This window comes from Emydura macquarii, unplaced genomic scaffold (genome assembly GCF_026122565.2).
Source record: "Emydura macquarii macquarii isolate MOO-44397 ecotype Brisbane River unplaced genomic scaffold, CSIRO-AGI_Emac_v2 contig_3450, whole genome shotgun sequence".
NCBI classification, from domain to species: domain Eukaryota; kingdom Metazoa; phylum Chordata; order Testudines; family Chelidae; genus Emydura; species Emydura macquarii.
Window position 1 is genome coordinate 475,285 of NW_027133587.1, and position 23,912 is coordinate 499,196.

The 23,912-nt window shown below is 60.4% G+C and overlaps 1 protein-coding gene across 2 annotated transcripts; it reads right to left on the reverse strand.

Moving 5' to 3' along the window:
- Positions 1-765: 765 nt before the first annotated feature.
- PFAS (phosphoribosylformylglycinamidine synthase) lies at positions 766-23,603 on the reverse strand. Of its 2 annotated transcripts, XM_067534489.1 has the most exons (29): positions 23,455-23,603; positions 23,130-23,277; positions 20,828-20,963; positions 20,474-20,579; positions 19,983-20,169; positions 17,905-18,010; positions 17,459-17,599; positions 17,193-17,317; positions 16,647-16,775; positions 14,918-15,049; positions 13,052-13,180; positions 12,644-12,717; positions 11,790-11,946; positions 11,634-11,695; positions 11,010-11,171; positions 10,127-10,246; positions 9,912-10,043; positions 9,409-9,639; positions 8,864-9,044; positions 8,253-8,336; positions 7,942-8,097; positions 7,617-7,736; positions 7,217-7,362; positions 6,775-6,979; positions 6,422-6,522; positions 5,090-5,204; positions 4,825-4,974; positions 4,532-4,684; positions 766-1,301 (listed from the first exon to the last, which is right to left on the reverse strand). In XM_067534489.1, exons 1-29 carry the CDS (start codon positions 23,569-23,571, stop codon positions 979-981), a joined length of 4,128 nt encoding a protein of 1,375 aa, XP_067390590.1. In that variant the 5' UTR covers positions 23,572-23,603; the 3' UTR covers positions 766-978. The 2 variants fall into 2 exon arrangements, with proteins under 2 accessions (XP_067390590.1, XP_067390591.1); XM_067534490.1 differs by lacking the exon at positions 9,409-9,639.
- Between the last annotated feature and the right edge of the window lie 309 nt (positions 23,604-23,912).

Here is a 23,912-nt window from a genome sequence, read left to right on the forward strand (position 1 = left end):
CAATGGGCCATGGCCAGTGCACCGCCGCACTCAACCCTGCCCGTACCGACAGCGCAGAGGAGCGTCCGTGCTCCGCCTCTTCTTCTTCAGCACCACGGATGTTACTCGGTGCCAAGTCGAGCCTGGTGCCAGCGGTGCACACGGTACTGAGGAGACGCTGGATGCTGAGGTGGAGTGAGACAGCTCCGGTGCTGGGCGGAGCACTGCCTCCATGAGCAGGGCTTTTAATCGGATCTCTCAGTCCTTCTGAATCCCCGGTTTAAAAGCCCTGCAAGATCTTACATTTGTCTCTCCCGTGCTCTTCCCCCAGGCACTTAAGGCACTGGTCATGGGGGTCACTAAGCGGGAAAGCCTTCCCGCAGGAAGCACACGGCTTAAAGCCATGACACTGGGGCATACCTGCTCCTGGTAAAAAAAAATAAGCTAGACTATCTTCAAGTGTCTAACTACCACTACAGCAGTTACTAATCTAACTAACTAATTAACAAAAAAATCTAGTTTAAAGTTTAAACTCAGGGAATAAAGCGCTTGCAATGGAAGTGCAGGCAGTTCCAGTAACCGTCATGGGCGGAAAGAACGAACTAGGGGGCGTAGGGCCAGCGGTGCCTCATATACTGCGACATGCGTGTGGGACTCCAGGGGGCACCAGAGCCGGCCCTACAGGATCTGCTAAGGGGAAAGAAGTTCCAGTAGCTGTGCATGGAGGCGTGCACACACCTATAGTGGAATGGACATGAGCAATCACCCGAAGAAGAACTAGGCATTACAGATAGGTTTGTTCTGGACACATTTTTTCATGCCACCGCAGGCTCCACTATGATGAGGCCTGCTTGAACATATGAGTGGGAACGTTCTGCCTAAACATTTTGTGATTTAACATTTATGACACACTGGGGCCCTGTTTGTACTGCCTTGTCCCAAGTAAGATCCTGCTGTTCATTTCACAAGTGTAACAGGGCCAGCAACCAGCCTCCCCAGTCAGGGCTTGTCCCGGGGGTGGCGAAGGCACCATTCATAGGCATTCTGGAACATGCGCAGCCAGGGTGAGACCTTCATGGTGCGACGCCAGCTGGGCGGCATCCAGGCCCACTGCCAGGGCAGCACGCAGCGCTCAGGGTGGGGCATCATAGCCAAGTGGCGCCCGTCGGGGGAGCAGAGTCCGGCCAGGCCCAGCGGGGAGCCGTTAGGGTTCAGGGGGTACTCCTGGGTGGGCCGGCCTTGGTCGTCCACGTAGCGCAGTGGGGCCAGGTGTCCTGCCGTCACCGCATCCAGGACCTCGGGTGAGCGGAACCGCATCCGACCTACAGGAGGGGAGAAGGAGTGAGACCGACAGAGCGGCCCCCTGTGGGACACCCCCCCCCCACCCAGGACAGGCCCACTGCTGCACCCCTCCCCCCCAACGTTGCCTGGGGAGCGCGAAACCAAGTGCCAGCTGGGAGGGGGGATGGGGAGGGGGCATGGCTAAGGGGAAGCCCAGTTGCTTTCCCTGCACATCCACAGGGGCTCTCTCCCAGCTGCGAGGGCCCTGGTGTGCTCTGCTCGAGCCGGGCACAGCCTCCCCGCCCTGAGACGGGGGGGGGGGGGGGGGATTTTCCTTAGCCGGGGCCAGCACCGGTGCCCTTCCCCTCCTGCACCGAACTGAGCGCCTGGGGGCAGACAAGCTCTCCAAATCCTCGCCAGGAAACACCCTGTGGGTCAAGACCTGCCTCGGTAGGGAAGGAAAGCGGGTGGTGGAGGCACACAAGGACCACCCTCTCCAAGGCAGCTTCCTGGGGTCCCAGTGGCTGGATGCCCACTCTGCCAAAGGACGCGTGGGGCTGCAGGGGCCTGGAGCCGGCTGGCACGCCTGGCCAAGGTGCTCTGCAGCATAGACACAGCCCGGAGCAAAGCTACCACGGCCGCCTGGGATCATGTGGAGCAGGCAGGACACCACTGGAGATTCACTGCATGTCTCTGCAAGAAGGTCTCGTCTGCGGATGAAACACTAATGCTGGTCAGACATCCAGCAGGGAGCTCTCTGGGGCACGCGGCTTCGGCTACAAGGCAAGTGGGAATATTTGGCAATATTTTTGAAGACAGTGTGTGCGTGTTTCCCCTTTACGCCGCATTGTTGCCCAGTGAGGTGTAAAAGGGCTGTTTGCTCTCAGGGCAGGGTAAGGGACAGAGACGGTGTCGCCTAGCTGTCTGGGCTCAGCCTTAGGCTCCGTAGAAATGGAGCATCCGAAAAGACAATGGCAAATCTAATTGCCCGGATGGTGACACCAAGCAACGGACGACCCAGGGGGAGACGGGCCTCCCCACCTCTCCTTGGGGAGGCTACACAAGATCTGGAGATCAAGGGGCAGGAGTCTGGGGGGCTGGAAGGAGTCGGGGCTCTTGGCTGCAGCTGATAGCTTGCGCAGAGCAGAGGTTTCACTACAGCCTGGCTGGGCTCAAGACGAACCAGGATGGACGATGCTTTAATCCTCAGTTCTCTCTGTCACCCTAAGGCCGCCGCACGCTGTGCACCAGCTGACTAATAAACCCGATTCCATGCAGGAACGGCCAACAGGGCCCAGCCCTCCCACTCTTCTCCCTCCGGCGACAGTAACTTCCCTGGCTAGAGCCAAGGGAAATGAGGCAAAGGGCGCAGAAGGATGTGTTAGCGCAGACAGGACTAGATGGAGGTACGTCAGCAGAGCTTTCTGCACCAGATGGGAGGCCTGAGAAAGCCCTTCAGAAACCTCCCTCACCAGACGGCGCAGTGCTATGCGCACCCATCTGGCGCTGGGAAACAATCCCGACGTTTTCAGAGTCCAGCGTAGTTCTCGGGAGCAGCGGACAACACTGGTACCGCCTAGAGAATCTACTCCATCTAGCCAGCCGCTCTCTAAGCCCGCTGTCCATCCAAATACCACACAGCCAGAGGCAGAGGTGCTGGGGTGGGCTGGAGACCCCGGTTCTGCCCTAGGTCAGGTAGAAATCAGGTGCAGATGCACAGAGACAAGGCCACCTGGGGAATGCCATGGCCATTTGGGATCCCTCTGAACTCAGGGTGAAAGAGGGGACTGGTGGGGATGCGGAGATGAGTGGCTCTAAGTCTGAGCCTAGAAATGCGTCCCCGCTGGAGTGCTGGCCCTGGGCTGCCGGGACGCAGGCAGCTGGGCATTTCTCATTCTCCTGAGATGCAGAGATCGATGAAAGATGCTCCAAACCGCTGAGAGGTGGGGCTCCCACTTGTGGTCTCTGGAGAAATGTCTGCACAGGCAATCTGCCAGGGGGAGCCGCACCCCGGAAGGGGCACCTCCGAGATGGGGGCAGCTGCACCAATTCTAGAGACCGACAGCCTCTCCGCGTAGCAGGGGCATTGCTGGTGTCGGCTGTTCAGCGTGACTTGAACATGAAGGCTCCATGTAGGAGTTTCCCACACCTTTGTAAAAGTCTCCTCTCACCAGGTCTCTATAGGGACCGGGCCCTTGGTGCTATGTGCTGGTCCAGATGGAGAGAGCAAAGTCCAGAGCAGAGCTTTTAGAAACATCCAAACGTAACTGAAAAGTGGTCAGTGCCGGAGATGCTGCCCTGGCCCTTAGAAAGCTGCTCCATGCGTTAGTTACTCTCACCATTAAAAGTTCATGTCTTATTTCCAGTCGGAATTTGTCCAACTTCCAGCCGTTGGAGGATGTTTCTCTGCTAGACTGAGAAGCCCAAGAGTAAATGTGCATTGCCCACGTAGGTGCTGATAGACGGGGACCAAGTCCCCCCTTAACCGTCGTTTTATGCTGAATAGATGGAGCTGCTGGAGTCTCTCCTGCCTCCGGCAGGTTTTCTGATCTCCTGGCTCCCTTCACCTCCTCAGCAATTGACTCAGCCCTTCTTGAGTTGTTGGGCACGGGACAGCAGTGGTTGCACCAGGGCCCAATCCAGAGGCACCTCCCTGGAGATGCCCCCCATTTACTGAAGGGGACCCCAACGCTACATAAGGAGCTTTTCTACCATGGACACAAAGAACCATTTACTCGCCCACGCACACATGCTGGCCAGAGGAGCAGTCTCAGACCAAGGTGACGGAAAGGAACCGGAGAGGCGGTCGGCCGGTCTGCTCCACGCTGTAGACACTTGGGGTGCAGATGGAGGGAAGAAGGGCGCAGGTATGGCCCAGTGGAGCTTGCAGGGGGACAATTTTCCCATCTCAGGCGCACAGGGCGCTTGAACGGCTCGAGTGCAACACCCATGGGACCATCACTCGAGGAAGAAACACTCGATATGAGGGGAAAAGGGGCAGGGGGAGACCAGGGCAAGGACCCTCCCACCATAACAGGGAAAGACCCACCTAGCCACATCTCTGGCGGGAAGGCTGATTATACAAGGATCGCTCACATGGCGTGGAGATGCAGCCACCTCTGGGGCAGGGCGCGGGTTGGTTATAAAGAACTTGTCACCCAGCACTGAGATGTGATCCCTCTGGGGTTGGGTGTGCAGCTGTGTATATGAGATGGAGCGACCCCATCCCACTTGTGGGGCATGACCCCAGCAGCCCCCCCCAAGCTGTTACCTTCTCCATGTGCCACCCAGACGCCCAGGGTGGAGCCGGCCATGCCCTGTAACATCATCGCTGGGCTCTCCTCGATGGCCAGTGCCACGAAACGCGACTCGAACCGGCCCGACTCGTTGGGGGCCAGCAGCACCCCGGGATGGACGGCCCCACCTGCAGACAGACCAATTGACAAGGTGAGCCCCGCCCCAGAAACATCCCCCCGCCCCCTCCCCTGCTCCGACCACGCAGGACCCCCAAAGCTACCCACACCCCGACACCTCCCCACAGCCCGATACCTCCTCCCCACTCACCCTCGGGGGGGCTCTCGGCCCCCACCCAGCCCAGCAGCGCCATCAGCTGGCAGCCGTTGCAGACGCCCAGGCTGAACGTGTCCCTGCGCTGGCGAAATGCCTCAAACTGGGCCCGGGCCCGGGGGTTGAAAGTCACTGAAGCCGCCCAGCCTGGAGACAAAGAGATGGGCACCAGGGGGTCAGTCAGTCTCTTTCTAGGGACCACCAGCTCCAATCCGGCCCCGGAGGGGGTGGGCACGGGCTGGTTCGGGGGCGCTGGCCTCACCTTTGGCGGAGCCCAGGACGTCCGCGTAGCTGAAGCCCCCCACAAAGGCCAGCCCCCGGAACGACTCCAGCCTCACCTTCCCATCGCACAGGTCCTGCATGGTCACGTCCCAGACCTGGGGGGGAGAGGAGAGAGTGGGAGCCAGGACTCCTGGGTTCTCGCCCCAGCTCTGGGAGGGGAGTGGAGGAGGGGGTTGTCACGCTGTCTGAATGAGGGGGGCCTTGGATGTATTCAGGAGCTCCGATTGCTCCCTTCTACACCAGTCTCCCGTTGGGGGTGTGGGGGAAGAGCATTTGTTATATTGTTTGACATCAATATGTCAAAATCATAATAATTCATGAGAGCTATGCCAGGTCAGGTACTGTTGGGAAGGTTATAATGTGCTAAGTCAGATGATAATGTTTACGTTCATGTGTGATATGTGAAATGGAAGTTATGGATGTATTTAATATATCTGTATTTCAAATTGTGCTGGCTGGGACATACCCCAGACAGAGAGGTGGCAGGACAATAGCCTGCTTAATGGCCCATTAAGACATTCCCAGGTGCAAGGGGCCCAGGCAGAGAAATCAGGAAATATCTGATGAGAACTTGTCATGTGACTCTGGACTCCATTTTGATTCCTGTAAAATTCCACAAGCAGCATGGCCAGGGCCAGAAAGTATATAAGGCAAAGGCCTGGGAATCCATTTGGTCTTTGTTCCTGTTCAGCTACAGACACACACCTGCCTCTGGAACAATTCATCTTGCAACTGAACCGAAAGACTAAGACCCATCCAGATACTGGATGTGCACCAGAGGGACTATACAAGCCTGCAACTCCACAATTCTTCTAGAAACCTGACGTATGTGGACTTTTAAACCATCTGTATGTATCTGATTGCTTTAATCCTTTAACATTTCTCTTATGGTTTCTTTCTTTCTTTTTACAATAAACCTTTAGTTTTAGTTACTGAAGGATTGGCTGGCAGCGTGGGATTTTAGGTAAGATCCAAACTCGTAGTGAACTGGTGCTGTGGCTGACCCCTTGGGGTCAGAGGGAACCTTTTTGGTAAAGAGCAGAGAGTTTAAATAACTGGTCTCTTTACTGGACCTAGTGGCTGATTTGGGAGCCAGAGGCTGAAATGCAGTAAAGGGGCTGTGTGTATTTGTGGACCGGCTTCTTGATAACAGTGTGGGGAATCAGAAGCAGTTTGTGGCTGGTTGGGAAGCCTGAGTTCAGAGTCACCCACCAGTGCTAGGGGGAGAATCTGCTCTGCTTTTGCAGCCTGCCCTGACCTTGGCATTATCAGGTGGCTACCCTGGGCATGGGACGGGTCACAGGGGTCTCACCTGGAACCCGGCCATGACAAAGGCGGCTGCCATCTCGCGGTCCCCGTTGCTGCCCTCCTCGCGCAGGATGGCCACAGGGGGACCTGGGGGCCATGCAGGGGCTGGGGGAAAAGGTGGGGTTAGAGAGTGGAGCCTGCTGGGCTCTGCACACCCCCACTGGCAGACAGCCCCCCTTCCCCACCAAGAGCCCCTTCCCCTGCTGGGTCACGGGGACAACCCCTCCCCGATTGGGACCTCCCACACTACCACCCCGCTCTGCCCCCACCTCCCAAGAGCCCCTTCCCCTGATGGGATCCACAGACTCCGCCTCCCACACCAACCTGCCCCCCCCCCCCCGGGGCCCCGGCCCTCACCCATCCGGCGCAGCAGTGGGGGCTGGACCTTGAAGGTCCGCTTAAAGGTGGGGCCCTGGCGCCGGGCCAGCCCCCGCTCCTCCTGCTCCACACAGGCCAGCGACACTTGCAGCCTCTCCAGCTGGAAACTGGTGGCCTCCCAGAGGGCACGCAGCTCGCCCACGGGCCGCGCCAGCTCCTGCTGCCCGTTCACCTCCAGTCGCACCTGGGGAAAAGCGGGAGAGGGTCGCTTGGGGGGACAGAGCACTGCTGCCCCTCACTCCTGCCCCGCAGCCCCCGTTACCCACTCTGGGCTCCCCCCAGCTCTGCGGTACCCCTCCATCCCGACCTGCAGCCTCCGCAACCCACCCTGGGCTCCCTGCAGCCCCGACCCCTACCTCCCTGCTCTTGGCTCCCCCCAGCTCTGCGGTACCCCTCGATCCCGACCCACAGCCCCACTCACCATGGACTGGGGACCCAGGGGCCCCGTGTGTCCAATGGGCAGGCACCGCACTCCGACCTCCCGGTACCGTCTGCAGACATCTCCTGCCTCAGCGTCAGGTACCTCCAGCACCAGGCCCAGCTCCTCGGCAAACAGCACCTCCAGGGCTGGGGGAGTTGGGGGAGGGTGTCAGCTTGTGGGGGGGTGTAAGTGGGCGGGCTCATGTGAGGTGGTCCCAATGAGGTTGGCCCTGTGTGGGAGGGGACAAGGGACTCCCTACTGGGCAGAGAGAGGGTTCAGGGTGGGATTTGGGGAGGGGGTTCAGGGCAGGGGCCCCCATTCACTGCCAGGCTGTGGGGTTTGGGGTAGCAGCTCCCACTCACCCTGGGTTGTGGGATTCGGGGCAGGGCCCCCCACTCACCACTGGCTCCAGGAGCCACCAGCTCAGCCTGCAGCCCGCAGTTCCCAGCGAAGGCCATCTCCAGCAGGCAGGTCACCAGCCCCCCGTCACTCACGTCGTGCCCCGCGCTCACCGCCGACTCTGGGGGACACAGCACTGGGTGGGATGGGTCCCCCACCAGCATCCCATCTCCCACCTGACCACACGTCCAGCCTCCCCCCCCGAACACGCGCAGCCCCATGGGGCAGGACCCATTCCCTCCAGTCCGGTGCAGCGATGGATCTCACGAACAGAGGGCCGGGCCTGTCCCTTCTAGCGGGCGAGGCAGGAAGGGATGGACACACACCTTGCAGTAGCTGCTGGGTGACGCGGAAGCAGGCTGCCAGCATGTCTGGCCTGTCCAGGTCCGGGCAGCAATCCCCCAGCTGGGAGTAGCACTGAGCCAGGGCGCTGCCCCCCAGCCGGTGCCGCTCCGGGCAGAGCTCCACGTACAGCAGGGCCCCTGCAGGGTGAGAGAAACGGGCTCAGAGCCAGACACCAGGATCCCCCCAGCCAGCCAGCCCGCCACCATGGGGCCTGATGGGTGACGGTGCCCCCTAGGAGGGAAAAGCCCCGTGCCCCATTCCCTGGCTGGGCCAGCCAGCCCACATCCCTCACCTTTGCCATCCGGGCATTTGAAGTCGGGCGTGACGGTGGCCGTGATGTCCGGACACACAGCGTAGGCCGAGATGACCAGGGTTCCTGTGGGGAGAAGGGATGGGGTCAGCGGGGAGTCCAACTAGCTAGCTGCGAGTTGGGGGAAGGAGGGAATCTGGCGGGGTGGGGTAAGAATAGCCTGGAGAGGCAGGACTGGGGGTTCCCGTGAGGTGAGGAAGGCAGAGCACTTGCAGGGAATGAATCAGGAATCCCTTGAGGGTGGAGGAGGGAGTCAAGACGGGCTCCACGGAGGGCAGAGGGGGTATGGGGCAGTAGCTTTGGGGATGGGCATGGGGCAGCCCAGGCGCGCGCACACCCCTCTAACAGAGGAGGTTTGTGAGAGATGAGGCACCCAGTGGTGTGCCTCAGTTTCCCCATGGACTGATGCCCAGCCAGTTGGGCATGGAGGGCTTGCATGGCTGCTGCGGGACATGGGATGAGGGTGGAGATCTGTCACAGGTGGGCCCGGGCATGCAGGGGGCCTGGAGACAGAGGGCCAAAGGGTCCCACAGAGATTGGGATGGAGGCTGCCGGTGTGGGGCAAAGGGGCGGAGCCCAGCCCCCACACTCACCGGGTGCCATGACGAGGTCGGTGCCCACACGGGCCGCCATGCTGAGCGAGTCCTTGCCTCCGTCCACGGCCACCCCCAGTTGGGCCATGACGGCGCACATGGCCCTACAGGCGTCCACCAGCGCCGCGCCCTCGCCCACCTGCTTGGCTGCCCACATCCAGTTCCCGCTGCACTTCACGTCCTGGCAGGGCGGGGGAGATGGGTCAGCCACAGGGCCCCTCGCCTCCCCCCTCCCCTGCCCTATGGCCCCCCCACAATCAATGCCTACTGCACTTCATGTCCGGGGGGGAGGGGGGGGAAGATGGGTCAGCCACGGGTCCCCTGCATGGCCCCTCGCCTCCCCGCTCCGCCCCACAGCCCCAGCCCTATGGCCTCCACATCCAGTGCCCGCTGCACTTCACGTCCTGGGGGGCAGAGGAGGATTAGCCCCAGCCCCCACATCCAGTTTCTGTTGCCCTTCACAGCCTGCGGAGGGGGGAATGTCAGACACAGACCGGCACCTCCTACCCCCCGACCCGAGCAGCCTCCCCCATGGGGCGACTCACCTGCAGGTCGGTAACGCGGGCGAAGACCAGGTTGGTAAGTGCCTCGCCCACGGCCAGCCGGGCCCCCGCGCCCGGGTCGATCAGTCCCTTGAGTGGCTGCTCCCCGAGGGCCGTGGCCGCCCCCACCCTCTCGAAGGGAGACAGAGCCACGACGGCCACGTCAGCCAGGGGGGTGTGCAGAGGCCCCACGCACTGCTGCTGGGCCACCAGCCCTGTCACCGACCGGTCCACCTGCCATGGGGGGACATGGCTCAGAGGGGCAGAGACCTGGGGTCGTCAGGGCACTACCCCCGTGGGGGACAACAGAAACACGGGGTCAGGAGGTGCGGGGCACGACCCCTCTGATGCGGGGGGAGAGACACGGGGTCAGGGGGTGCGGGGCACACCTCCTCTGATGGGGGGGAGAGACATAGGGTTGGGGGGCAGGGACACTACCCTCCCAGGGGACAGACACACAGGGAGACACTACCCACGACCTTAGCGGGGGCGGAGGGGGCAGGTACCTTATTGGTCAGGTAGCGCTTGCTGGCCACGGCCGGCAGACGCAGGACCCGCTCCAGGGCGTCTCCCACACTCAGCCCAGGGGGCAGGCTCAGGGGGCGGAGGGTTGGCCTCACACGGGACAAGGCGAATTCCTGGGGGAGCAAAAAGTTGGACATTCGTGGGTTAAACAGGCGGGGGTGGCACCGCGGGGAATCGGGGACCAGCCCCCCCGTACCTTGCGCGGGATCTTGCCCAGCACCAACTCCAGCTGCAAGTCGACCGGTGTCGGCCTCCCCTCGGCCTCAGCCGGAGCCACCTCCTTCACCGGGGCCTCCAGGTCGTCCACCAGCACCACCTGAGGGGGTAACCCGTGGGGGGGTCAGAGCCCCCACCACCCATCTTCTGGCCACGGTGGCAGAGGGCCAGGCGGCCTAGCGGTTAGCGCCTGTCCCCAGCCTCTCGTCTCGCCATCGGGGCCGTAGAGGCGCCTGGGCCCTGTCCCAGGCAGGGAGCGTTCACCTCTGGGGGTGCGTTCACGGGCCCCACCTCCCTCCGCTCTAGGTCTCAGCGCCAGAGGCAGCTGCCTGGCCTCAGGCTGTGGGGCTACACTTAGGTGAGTAGTCGTGGGGCTGCCCCCCAAGTCTGCCAGAGCCGCGGGCTCTCCAATGGGGGGGCTGGAGAAGGCGCCCCCACCCCACCTTAGCTCCCCAGCCCCTGCAGCTTGTGCCCACCCCCACATCCTTCACCCACCCCCTCTTCTGTCCCCATTGGTATCACATCCTGTGGCACCCCCACACCCATATCCTCGGGCCTCCTTCCCCATCCCACACACGAGCCCCACCCCCTGCCCCCTGGAGGGCCAAGCCCCCCCATAGTGTAAGCCCTGCCCACAAACCCCACCACGCCTAGCCCCCCGCCCTGCCCGATCATGGGCCCAACGCCCCCAGGAGCTTGTGTCCTGTCTGCCCTCTGCAAACTCTGACCCCCCTCAGCCAGGCCCAGCCCCCATAAGCCTCACCCCGCAGGGCCTGCCCACTCTTCCACACGAGCCCCATGGGGCCCAGATCCACCATCCCCTCCGCACCCCAGCTGCCTGCGCATGTGCCCCCAGCCTGTACCCGTCCATCCCCGGTGACGGTGCCCACGACGTCCAAGGGGCAGCGTTCGCGGCGGCCCAAGCGCTGTAGCCACGCAACATCGGAGGGGCGCAGCAGGAGTGCGTTGGACTCTTGGTACTCGGCCCCCCAGATCTCCAGCACGCTCAGGGTGGGGTCACCCAGCTGGGGGGTAAGGGGGGGGGGAAACACAGGCGTCAGTAGAGAAAAGGGAAGGGAGCAGGTTGGGGGACCAAGAGAATCGAAGGGGCAGGATTGGGTTCCCACACACCTGGGAATGGTCAGGGGTCCCACACTCCCAGACAAGGTGCAGGGATCCCCACACCAGGAGTGACCACAGCGTGGGTCAGGGCTGAGGGGGGAATAGGGTCCCACACACCCTGGAGCATTGTTGAGGGCAGGGTTGTATCAAGCCCCCTGGTGGGTGGGCCCCCACAGTTCCCCAGAACTGAACACTGGGGAGGGGTGCTACGGCTGGGCCCAGCCACCCACAGAGAGGAGAGTCCTGGCACATTGTGGGGGACTGCAGCCCAAACCCCCCGTGTGGAGCAATGGGGGTACCCTGAAACTGGCACAGGCCCACACACCTGGGAACAGTGGCACGGGGGCTCGGGGGTCCCCACTCACCTTGAAGCGGCTGGCGTAGATCACGGCCCCTGCTGGTTCAATCAGCTCCTTCAGCACGTTTCCTGGGGGGCAGAGGGGGAAGAGTCACCTACTGCTGAGGCACCAGGCCCTCGCACCTGCCACCAGCCCCCCCACCTGCCACTGGCCCCTCCTCACCATTGCCTCCGGCCCCCTGATCGTGGAGGCTGCAGATGGGGTTGGTTTTCCTGCGCTCCACGCAGCCCCGCAGCACCCGGTTCATCTTCTGCTCCATCTCGGGGTCCCCCCGCTGCACAGCCCCAAAATCCAGCTCACTGGCGTTGTCCCCCTGCACCTGCGGGGAGACGGGGGGGTGTGTGTGTGTCAACCGGCACTGATCGCCTGGCACAGTACAGCCTCAACCCCCCCAACACTGCCCCCATATCCAGCTCACAGGCAGTGACCCCCTGTACCTGGTGGGCGAGCAATGGGGGGCACCATGACACAGCTCTGCCCCCCAGCCCTGCTCCCCCAACAAAGCTCCCCCCCCCCGGAAATCCAGCTTGTTGGCGTTGCCTCCCCGCATCCAGGGAGGAGACGGAGATAAGCCCAGCGCCAGTGCCCCCCACTGCCGCCATCACCACCCCCCCAGGCTGGGGGGAGCACGTGGGGGGCACTGCCTGGGCAGGGCTGGGCACGGAGGACTGTGAGCCACATGGGAAGGTGAGTGAGGGAGGGGGCTGAGGGAGGACCCAGTGGGGGCTCCTGGGGGACACACAGGGAGAGGGGGCTGTGTGGGCCCCACTGTTGTGGGGATGTGGCAGGGAGGGGGCAACATAGGGTCAGGCTGTGGGGGGCAGCACCACTGTGGGAGGGAGACAGGCCAAAGGGGGGCAGGGCTGTATGGCAGCAGTGCAGGCTGGGGTGCCCCTGGGGGAGTCACTTTAGAGGTGTGGGGGAGCAGCTCAGGCAGCGGGTGGGGCATTGCTCTGCTGAATCCCCCAGCACACACAAGGCAGCCCCCGTCCCTGCCCCCAGACCTCCCCACTTACCTTGATGGAAGAGGCGGCACCACCCCCCACTCCGATCCGGTACACAGGGCCCCCCACCTTCACCACCTGCATCCCTGGGGGGAGAGCAGAGAGTGAGACTTCACAAAACCCAGCCCAGCCCCACGGCGGGGCCCTGCCTCTCCCTCACTCCCTCCCCCTTGCAAAGCTGGGGGGGGGGGGGGGAATCTGGGGCCAGATAGCTGCCCTCCACGCAGCATGGGGCATCCCAGGGGGTGTGAGAGAGGAGTCTTGGGGTGCGATGACACCACAGGGTGCTTGGGGCATAACTGGGCTGGGGGGGGATTGTAGCATGGGGGGAGATGGATAGTGGGGGGGGGAGGGAGAGGGGTGCTTTCTAGTCTGAGGGGAGGGACAAGAGGAAAGCAGGGTGGGGTGGGGGGTCCTCACCAGGCTGGGGGGGCTCCTTGCACAAGTGAGTGTCCTCCATGGCGCCGACCCCCCCGCTGAACATGATGGGCTTGATCCATTCACGGCGCTGCCCATCGGGGAGCCGCTGGCCGAAGGAGCGGGCGAACCCTGGGGGGGGTGGGGGGAGGTGTTAGAGAGCAGAGAAACCTCTCTCCTCCCCCCATCCTCCCCGCTCTGCATCTCCCCAGGTTGTTATATACTCCCCTGCTCCACCCCAGAGCTGGACGCACCCCCCTCCCCTCCCGGAGCTCCCCAACCCCTCCCCACACTGTCCTCACATACCTTGACCCAAGCCCCTCTTGGCAAAAGTGTGGGTGGGGGCTAAGAGTGAAAGGGGAGGGAAATGGGAGGGAACTGCCCACCTCAGTGCCTGGGAGGACCAGGCTCTGCCCTCACGGCTTTATCCCAGCCGTGCTTCAGCCTCCTGCTTGTGAGATGTTCGGACCCCGGAGACACGGGAGGGGGCCTGGCAGCCGGTCCCAGGGCGTAGCCAGAACGGCCTTGGTGCTTGCCTGGCCTCCATGGTTGCTTTGGTCAGAGCCCCACAGAAACCATGGCCGTGGCCTCCATGCCTGCTCCGGAAGATGGGCTTTGCCAGCCAACGACTCAGGCTCTGGGGGAATTTTTATTCCTCCACCCTCCTGCACATGGTCACTTGATGGAGAGGCAGGGCAGCTCCCTGAGGATGGGAGCTGGGAGGCAGGACTCCTGGGTTCTCTCCTCAGCTTGGGGAGGGGGCTAGGCTAGGCTAGTGCTTAGAGCAGGAGAGCTGGGAGCCAGGATGCCTGGATTCTATCCCCGGCTCTGGGAAGAAGTGGGGGCTAGCGGTTAGAGCAGGGAGGCCTGGAAGGCAGGATTCCTGGGTTGTTTTTCCAGCACTGAGACTGCTGCCTGCAGGACATTCCTTGAGCGTTATCTCTGTTTGCAGGGGGCCGAGGGAGGATAGAAACGTTCCATGCCGCCCGACTGGGTGGGAGGACAGAGCAGTGGATTCCGAGATTCAAAGGCTGGAGGGGATGGCTGTGTTCATCTGGTTGGACCTCCTGTGGGACACAGGCCAGGGCGTGCTCCGAGTTAACGTCTGGCTTTCAGAAACCCATGCCAGACTGGAAAATCGCCAGCACCAGAGAGTCCACAACAGCCCTTGAAGCAGTCCCAGAGTTTACTTCCCCTCCCTGGTAAAAACTGGAGCCTTCTTCCCACTCTGAATTTGTCTTGCTTCAACGTCGGATCGTGTCAGAACTTTGCTAGATTACAGAGACGTTACCCAACTCCGACAGCAGCGCAGACTGGGATCCACCCCACGAACCATCTCGTGCTGCAGCCAGGGCTGCTCGCTATAAAGCCTGGCTCCTAAGGGGACGTCTGCCCTATAGCGGCACAGCTATGGCCCTGGAGCGTCCTAGCGCAGATGCATGCTACGCTGAGGGGAGGGGTGTTCCCATGGCTGTAGTAATCCAACAGCTGCGTCTACAGCAGGGCTAGGCCGTATTAACTACAGCGCTCTGGGCAGGGCATGCTCAGGCATGGCTAGCACAATCTGGGTTTTAAGCACAGACTTGAAGCCACTTTTCATGGCTCCTCTCCAACGAATCCACGTCCTTCAAGGACGGCCGAGAGTCGGACGCAGAGACAGCTGCAGCCAGGGAACAGAGCCCATGCTGGAGAAAGGCCAGATAGAATCGCAGTCTCTTGGCCATCCCGGCAGGACAGGGCAGGGCCAGGTCGGGCATCCCTTTTTCTGATGAGGGAAGCAACGGGGCAGCCCATGCAGTAACTCTTGGGAGCATGCCTCTGCGACAGTACAGCTCAGTCCCCACCCTCCAGCCAGCCCCCCATACTCACCAGCCAGGACGGGCTCCCCAAACTTGTTGCCGTAGTCAGAGGCGCCGTCACTGGCCCCGATGGCCACCTGCAGGGGGCGGGCGAAGTTCTCGGGATAGGGCAGTGTTGGGTCCTCCCAGGGCAGTGAGTAGCCTGAGGGGCAGGGAGAGACCATCAGGGGGTGCCAGCCCGAATGCCAGGGTCCCCAACTCCCACTCTACTTCTCCCAGATGCCAACCACCGCTTGGGGATGCGACACACTGAAGGAAGGAAGGAAGGGGCGGCTCTGTTCTACCAGGCTGGGGCCCAGGGGGCAGGGGTGTTCCCATTCTGCCCCCCACGGGGCATTCCTCCACCACCCAGGGTGGTCAGACAGCTCCTGTCGCCTCAGGCAGTGTCTCTGGGACCCCAGCGTGTGACGTTTAGGTTTACGTGTCATCGCAGGCTGGGGACTGTGTTCTGCTCCAGGAGGGGTCACATCTCCCAAGTGCCTGAACTTGGGGGGGGGGGGGGGGGGGGCGGGCCCTTTCTGCCAGCCCGTGGAGATCCCTGTCCGTGGGCAGAGGACAATCGGGCTGGAGGCGTGCTTTAAATGGCAGCCAGACGCAGGAGCGGGTCAGGGAAGACGTGCTCCAGGAGCTCCAAGGCAGGGCATGCTCTGAACCCACACAAAGCTGGGGACCGGACGCTCCCTGGGCCCAGGACCAGAGCAGGAGGCCGAGGTGGCAGCGTCCTGCAGGGACGGCTGTGGGGAGGCAGAGGGGATAGGGAGCAACCCAGGGAAACTAACTGGAGGCTGTTGCAAGGCACTGCAGGGTAAGCGAAGGAGAACCAGCCTCCCAGGGCCCCGGGTCGGAACCCGGTGGAGCAGGCAGGCCCAGGTGCCCCTGTACTGCCCAAGGACTGCAGGCACTAGCTGGAGGTGCTGCCCTGGGCACTAACCACTAGGCAGGAGACCCTGCCTCCCAACCACAGGGTTAAAAGGAAGAGACTGATCTGGCTGGAAGGTGGGATCCTTTTGGGTCAGCAACCAAACCCTTAAGGGGCTGGTGCAGGAGTCGCCCCCTCCCTCCACTCCCCCCGAAGACAGGCGACCCCGGGGGAGGGCAGGGAGTGCGGAAAGCCGTGCATGGGTTGGTCTGTTTCCTCTGCGATGCTCCTGCTGTGGCAGAGCCATGCGGGGTCCCTGGCATGTCACACAAGTTGTGGCCCTCAGGGAGCAGGCCCGGCACAGGGGAGGGTGGCTAGGCAGGCTGGCCGGGGGAGGACATAGGGGGCCACATCTGGAGGGAGAGACGTGGGTGCCCTCGATGGAGCATGGAGGGGGCTACAGTGTGGCTGTCCCGAATTGTGATGGGGATCAGCGGCTCTGGCTGGGTGCAGGTGCAGGCCTGGCTTGGCACGAACAACGTACACGCAGGGCAGGCCTGGGTTTATGGAAGGCAGGATGAGGCAGGCTGAAAACACACCATTTATGCCAGGAGGTGAGTAAAGATGAGGTCAAGGGGTCCAAGGGTGGGGAGTGGGTGTCCCGTGGTCAGGTGGAGGAGGGGCTCAGGGCTGGAGGGACAGAGAGACCTGCTCCCAGAGGCAGGAGGGGCCCCATGGAGGGATTGGCCTGCGGTTGGTGGGCCCGCAGAAGAGGGCCCGTGGCTAGGGGTTTGGGGGGAAGTGGCTCCTGGAAGGGGACAAGGGCCATAGCTGGGCTGGGGGGGGAAGGGCCTCCTGGAGCAACCCCCTCCGCTCTCACCAGGGATGTGGAGGTTTCCGAAGCTGTACCCGGCCGTGCCAGCGATAACGTGGGCCCCGCGCCCCGTGCACTGCACGTCCCGGATTCGCCCGCCTGTCCCGGTCGTGGCACCGCTGAAGGGGGCCACCGCTGGGGAGGAGAGACGGGGGTGAGAGCGAGCAACAGACGCCCCTACTAGGTATTCCCTCAAACACCTCTCACCCCCAGACTGCCACCCCTACACCTGCCCCACAGACAAGACATCGCCCCTGTGCCCCATGGAATGAGACATGCACTTGGGGGAGCAGAAAAGCGTGTAGCATCCCACCTCCTCCCCACAGCCCATAACGCCCATGCACTGCCACTCCCCACACATCCACCCCACAGCCACAGTCTCTCCCCACAGACCCCTGCCGCACGGATACCGTCCCCCACAGATTCACTCTCCCTCCTGCACACCACCACCCCCCGATTTTCCCCAATGCCCCCTTCAGACTGCCACACCCCCGCCCATACTCCCATCCCATCCCACCCCACACACACAGGCCCCCTGTCCTCGGCACTGACCCGTGGGGAAGTTGTGGGTCTCTGCGGTGAAGACAACGTGCCGAGTCGATTTCCTCTTCTCGTAGTGGCTGGGGCGGGATGGGTCACGGGGTCGAAGGCAGCACACGGCCCTGCCCTGGATGGCGCTGGGCAGACAGAATCAGCCACAGCTGTCAGTCACAGAGTCCCACCCCCATCACTAGCCCAGTGCAAGTTAGAGCTTGAACCCAAGCCCGGCCATCAGCCCCAGAGCTCCACCCCCATTGATGGGGGTCCCAGGCAAGCACCTGCTGTTGTCTGAGAACTTGATGACGTTGTTGGGGTTGCTTTTCTCCTGGGTCCGCGTGATGGACTCGAACAGCGACTCCTTGACCTCCTCCCCGTCCACCAGAAGGCGCCCTTTGAAGAACCAGTGTCGGCTGTGCTCGCTGGGGGGCAGGGATGGGGGTGAGACAGTGAGACATGCACACACACTTTCCCTCGGGGAGAGGAAGAGGGGCTCTGACCTGGCCCTAAGGCAGGGACTATCTGGTTTGGGGGTGGGGGATGAAATGGGACATGGGGCCTTTCCCTCTTGGGGTCGCCAGCTCTCATCTGGCCCCAGGGTGGGGGGACTGCTTGGCTCAGTGGGGCAGGGAATGGGACATGGGGTCTTTTCCCTTTAGGGGTCGCTGGCTCCCATCTGGCACCAGACTGGGGGACTGGCTGGCTGGAGGTGGCTCAGTGCTGGTACCTGTTGGACTGGGCCAGGTCGAAGCACTCCACATTAGATGGGTTCCGCTTGAATCTCTGGAAGAGCTCGGTGTAGAAATCTAGGTCCCAGGAGTCAAAGGCCAGGCCTGTGGGGAAATGGGGTTAAGACAGAATGGAGGGTAGCAACCTTTGACACACTCTCCACCCCCCCCCCCCCCAGGACAGTGGGGGGCCCCAAACCTAGGCTACTTGGGACAGGGTAGGGGGTGTCAGCCATAGCCCCAACACCACCCCAATAGTTCAGCTCCCAGAGCCCCAGCTTAAAGAAGTTAAAAAGATCCAGGAAACTACAGGCCTGTTAGTTTGACCTCAATTATATGCAAGGTCTTGGCTCAAATTTTGAAAGAGAAAGCAGTTAAGGACACCAAGGTAAACGGTAATTGGATAAAATAGAACATGGTTTTACAAAAGGTAGATCGCAGCCAACCACCCAATCTCCTTTCAGACGATAACAGATTTTTTAGACCAGGGAAACACAGCAGATCTAATCGATCTGAATTTCAGTACGGCAGTTGATACCATTCCACATGGGAAATTCTTAGTTAAATTGGAGAAGATGGGGATTTATAGGAGGCAGGAAAGATGGATAAGGAACTGGTTAAAGGGGAGACTACAACGGGTCATTCTGAAAGGTGAACTGTCATGCTGGAGGAAGGTTACTAGTGAAGTTCCTCAGGGATTGATTTTGGGACCAATCTTTTTTAACATTGTTATTAATTATCTTAGTACACAAAGAGAGACAGTGTGCTAATAGTTTGTGGATGACACAAAGTTGGGCGACATTACCAGTACAGAGGAGGACCGGAATATCATCCAAAAAGATCTGGATGACCTTGTAAACTGGAGTAATAGAAATGGGATGAAATTTAATAGTGGAAAGTGAAAGGTCATGCATGCATTTAGAGACTAACAACAAGAATTTTTGCTGTAAGCTGGGGATTTATCAATTTGAAGAGAAAGATCTCTATGAATTGGTCGATCACATGATGACTGTAAGCCGTCAATGCGATGCAGCTGTGAAAACAGCTAATGCAGTCCTAGGATGCATCAGGTGAGGTATTTCCAATAGAGAGAGGGAGGCGTTAGTACCATTATACAAGGCACGGGTGAGACCTCATCTGGAATATTACGTGCATTCTGGTCTCCCATGTTTAAGAGAGAGAAATTCAAACTGGAACAGGTGCAGAGAAGGGCTACTAGGATGGGCCGAGGAATTAAAAAGCTACCACGAGAGAAGACTCAAACGGCTCGGCTTGTTTAGCCCAGAAAGCTGAGGGGAGATATGATAGCTCTCTATAAATACATCAGACAGATAAATGCCAGCGAGGGAGAGGAGTTATTTAGGCTAAAAGCCAATGCAGACACAAGAACAAATAGATATAAACTGGCCATCAACAAGTTTAGGCTTAAATTTAGGGGAAGGTTTCTAACTGTCAGAGGAGTGAAGTTCTGGAACAGCCTCCCGAGGGGAGCAGTGGGGGCAAAAAAACCTCAAATATCCTCAAATATCTCCAAAGGCTGGTGATGGGACACGAGATGGGGAGGGCTCAGAGTTAGGAGAGCTCTTTCCCAGGTGTCTGGTTGCTGGGTATTTCCCACATGTTCAGGGTCTCACTGATCACCATATTCGGGATTGGGAAGGAATTTTCCCCGGGAGGGTTTTCGCCTTCCTCGGCAGCACAGGGCACGGGTCACTCGTAGGTTTAAACCAGTGTAAATGGTGGATTCTCTGTCACTTGAAGCCTTTAACCCATGATTTGAGGACATCAGTAACTCAGCCAGAGGTTTGAGGTCTATTTCAGGAGGGGCTGGGGGAAGTTCTCTGGCCTGCATTGTGCAGCTCAGATTAGATTATCACAATGGTCCCTTCTGGCCTTAAAGTCTATGAACTCTAGGTGCCCATCTCCTCACGCACATACCCAACCCCACAACGTGCCCCAGCTACGCCCCCACCCTCCTGCCATATCCAGCTGCCCATACCCAGCTCCCCCATAGCCCTGGGACTCAGCATCCAGACTCTCCCCACATACAGAGACCCTTCCCCCCAGCTCCCCATACCCAGCTCCTGGTTGACTCTCTCCAGTGCAGCGCGGCCCTCCCGCTGCACGTCCACCTTCCAGGTGAGGGTGGGGCGGGCGGACACGGCGAAGCTATGGATTGGCTCCTTATAGCGCTGCTCTGTCATCCGGTCACTGAGCACCTGCACCAAGGCATCTTCCTCGGGGGGCGTGGGGCACCAGGCACACTGCAGGGGAGAAGAGCAGGCTGAGAACGGGGAGCAGCCTCCCCTCCACCTGGGTGAGAAAGGGGACCCACGGCCCTTCCCGCAGGGTGACAATGCGAACCTACTGCCCTTCCCTGCTGGGGACAGGAACTTGAGAGGGGGAGGCCTGAGAACAAGATCTGGGAGGGGAGACAGCAAATGGCCCAGGAACTCCATCCCATCCCAGGGCCCCATTAAATCCAGGATGCTGGAACCCCCCACCCTCCCCACTCGCTCCCCTGAGCACCTGGCCACACATCCCTCAGGGGTCTCACATCCCTCTTACCTGCAGCAGGTAGCGGTGAGAGCACTCGACACGGTCAATGCAGCCCAGCCCCACGGCCCGGCACACAGACACCACATTGGTGGAGAATGCTGTGGAGACGTTCAGCCTGCACCAGGAAAGGGTTAAGTCTGGGGAGAGACAGCCCCAGCCCCACAGCCGTCCTCCCATCCCACTCCCCACTGCAGAGCGCCCCCTACTGAGTCCCCCACCCTGCAGCACACGCCCTAGAACCACACCAGGGCATTGAGGGGAGCACGCCCCCTACTGAGCTCCTGAACCGCTCCCTGCAGCACAGCGCCCCTACTATCTCCCCCTCCCTCAGCAAAACGTCCCACACTGAGCCCCGTGACGCACCGCGGCCCGATTTCTAGCAGCAGGTCGGTGGGCGCCAGGCGCAGGAAGGACTCGCTGGCAACGTCTCCGGATTTGAAGAGGCAGCCAAAGAGCCAGTGCAACTGCTGGGTCTCCTGGGTACTGGGGGGCGATGCTCCTGCAGGGGAGGAATGGGGCAGTGTTATCCAGCAGGCAATGGGGCCGGGGGCTCCCGGCAGGATGCCCACTCCCAGCCTCTTAAGAATGGCCAGATTGGGTCAGACCAATGGTCCTTCTAGCTCAGGGGCCAGTGCTAGATGCTACAGAGGGAATGAGCAGAACAGGGAATTTCTAGTGATCCATCCCGTCATCGAGTCCCACCCTCCGGCAGTCCGAGGCGTAGGATGCTCAGTGCATGGGGTCGCATCCCTGATCACCTTGGCTAATAGCCATTGACAGCCCTACCCTCCAGAAACACAGCTAATTCCTTTTGGAACCCCATTAGTTCTGGCTGTTGCAACATCCGCCGGCAACAAGTTCCACAGGTTGATCAGGTGTTGGGTGAAGAAATACTTGCTTTTGTTTGTTTTAAACCTGCTGCCTGGTCATTTCACTGGGTGATCCCTGGTCCTTGCATTAAGTGAACAAGTAAATAACACTTCCTTTTTCACTTTCTCCACACCATTCATTATCTTATAGACCTCTATCATATCCCCCCCCCCTTAGCTGTTCCTTTTGCAAGCTGAAAAGTCCCAGTCTTTTTAATCTCTCCTCATACAGAAGCTGTTTCATCCCCCTAATCCTTTTTGTTGCCCTTCTCTGTACCTTTTCCAATTCTAATATATCTTAAGACACAGTGATCAGAACTTCACGCAGTATTCAAGGTGTGGGTATACCATGGATGCAGATAGGGGAAGGATGGCAGGGTGACAATGGGAACCTAGTGCCCTTCCCTGCTGGTTAACAGGGACTTGGTTAACAGACTTGTCTTTTAGCTCGTGCGCTAGAAGCTCACACATTACCTGAGGTCCCAGGTTTGATGCTCACTGCCGATGCCTGTGCCCTTCCCTGCTGGGGACAGGAACTTGAGAGGGGGAGGCCTGAGAACAAGAACCCCCCCCCATCCCTAGAAGCAGGAAGGGGAGACAGATCAAGCTGTCCATTCCCCCACCTGGAGATCTGGGAGGGGAGACAGCAAATGGCCCAGGAACTCCAACCCATCCCATGATATTTTCTATCCCTTTTCCAAAGGTTCCTAACACTTATCTTTTTTTTCTTTTTACTGCCGCTGCACATCAAGTGTGTGTTTTCAGAGAACTATCCACAATGACTCCAAGATCTCTTTCTTGAGTGAGAACAGTTCATTTAGACCCCATCATTTTGTATGTATAGTTAGGATTATGTTTTGCAACGTGCACTGATGAACACTGAAATTCATCTGCCATTTTGTTGCTCAATCATCCAGCGTAGGCCTTGCTGGAACTCTAGGCTTAACTAACAGTGTGAACCAAAGGCTATGAACCAGAATAGGCCAGACCTTGGCAAAATAACCACACACTACCCTCCTTTCTATTTTCCTCAGTGGATTGGACTTTCCATTTCTAAAGGATGCCTTTTTGTCTCTAACCCTTTCTTTTACTTACTTGTTTAGCCATGATGGCCCTTTTTTGGTTTTCTTACTATTGTAACCCCTGCTTGCTTGGCGAGGCACTCTGTCCTCTTTAGTGGTGGCTAAGCCCCTTAGAGACTGACGAGCCTGCTACAACCTTGGTTAACAGACTTGTCTTTTAGCTCGTGCGCTAGAAGCTCACACATTACCTGAGGTCCCAGGTTTGATGCTCACTGCCGATGCCTGTGCGTGTGGGTCAGCATTACGTTACGTTTTTAATGTGGAGGTAATACATTTAATTTGAGCTCTACTAGGGGGTTTTTTAAGTTTCCATGCAGCTTGCAGGAACCACACTTCTTCATTTCCTTTTAACTAAGCGACAAGCAAATCCTCCAGTGACATAACAGCAAACCTGAGTAATAATGCCAGCACCCCAGTGAATCACTAGGGAATGAGGAGCAATGGGATACAAAAGAGCTCAGTTAGCTGGAAGGTTGTCAGGCAGACTCTGTCACCATGCGGGATGGCCAGGGATGCAGTCCGAGCTGGGAGTGGACGAGGGGGGATGGATCACGATTGCTGCCCCGTTCGGTCCATTCCTTCTGATGCACCCCAGTGGCAGACAGGACGCTGGGCGAGACGGGCCACTGGCCTGGCCTGGCCGCTCCCTTGGTGGGTGCCGCGATGAGCTGCTCCAAGCAGCAGCCTGCCCCCCGCCATAGGCTTCCCCCATACCTGTCCAGTTGACGTTGTAGCACAGCTCTGTCTGCACGGCGTGGACGCCCCCCAGCACCGCCTGGACCGAGCGCAGCAGGGAACTGGCCTCGGCCTCTGCCCTGGGGGGCCGGGCCCGGTAGTAGTGCAGCACCACCATGGGCGGGTCCTGGGGGGACAGAGTGAGCACATGGCCGCACGCGGAGACACCCCCCGCCCCGTGCATGTGCCCCCCCGCAGCGTCCCCCGCCCTGTCCATGTGCCCCCCTCCACCCCCGCAGCGGCCCCCGCCCTGTCCATGTGCCCCCCCTCCACCCCCGCAGCGTCACGCGTCACCCGCCCATACCGGGCAACCCGTCTCGGGCACGCACGCCCGGCAGCGAGCCACGGGCGGGGGGGGCCGCGCCAACGGCTCGCGCCTCTCCAACCGCCCCATTCCGTCCCGAGCGCCAGGTCTGTCCATCCCCCGTTCGCTTTTCCCGCGCGCCGAAAGCGCACCAGGCCCACGCGGCGCGCGCGACGACGGGCGCGTGCTTAGTGCGTTGCCTGTGGTGCGCGCGACGACGGGCGCGTGCTTAGTGCGTCACCTGTGGTGCGCGCGCGGCGGGCAATGGCGGGTCAACAGCGCCGCCTCTGCCCCCGGGATCAGCTAGTTCTGGGCTGTGATTTTCGGCGGGGGGCCCAATCGCTGCCCCGAGTCTTTGCGTTTCATGCCCGGGGCGGGGCGGGGCTGGGCGTGCGCCGCTGGCTACCCCTGCCTGGGGCTGGGTGTGAATATTGCCTGCTGCGCTCGGCGCCCCGTGC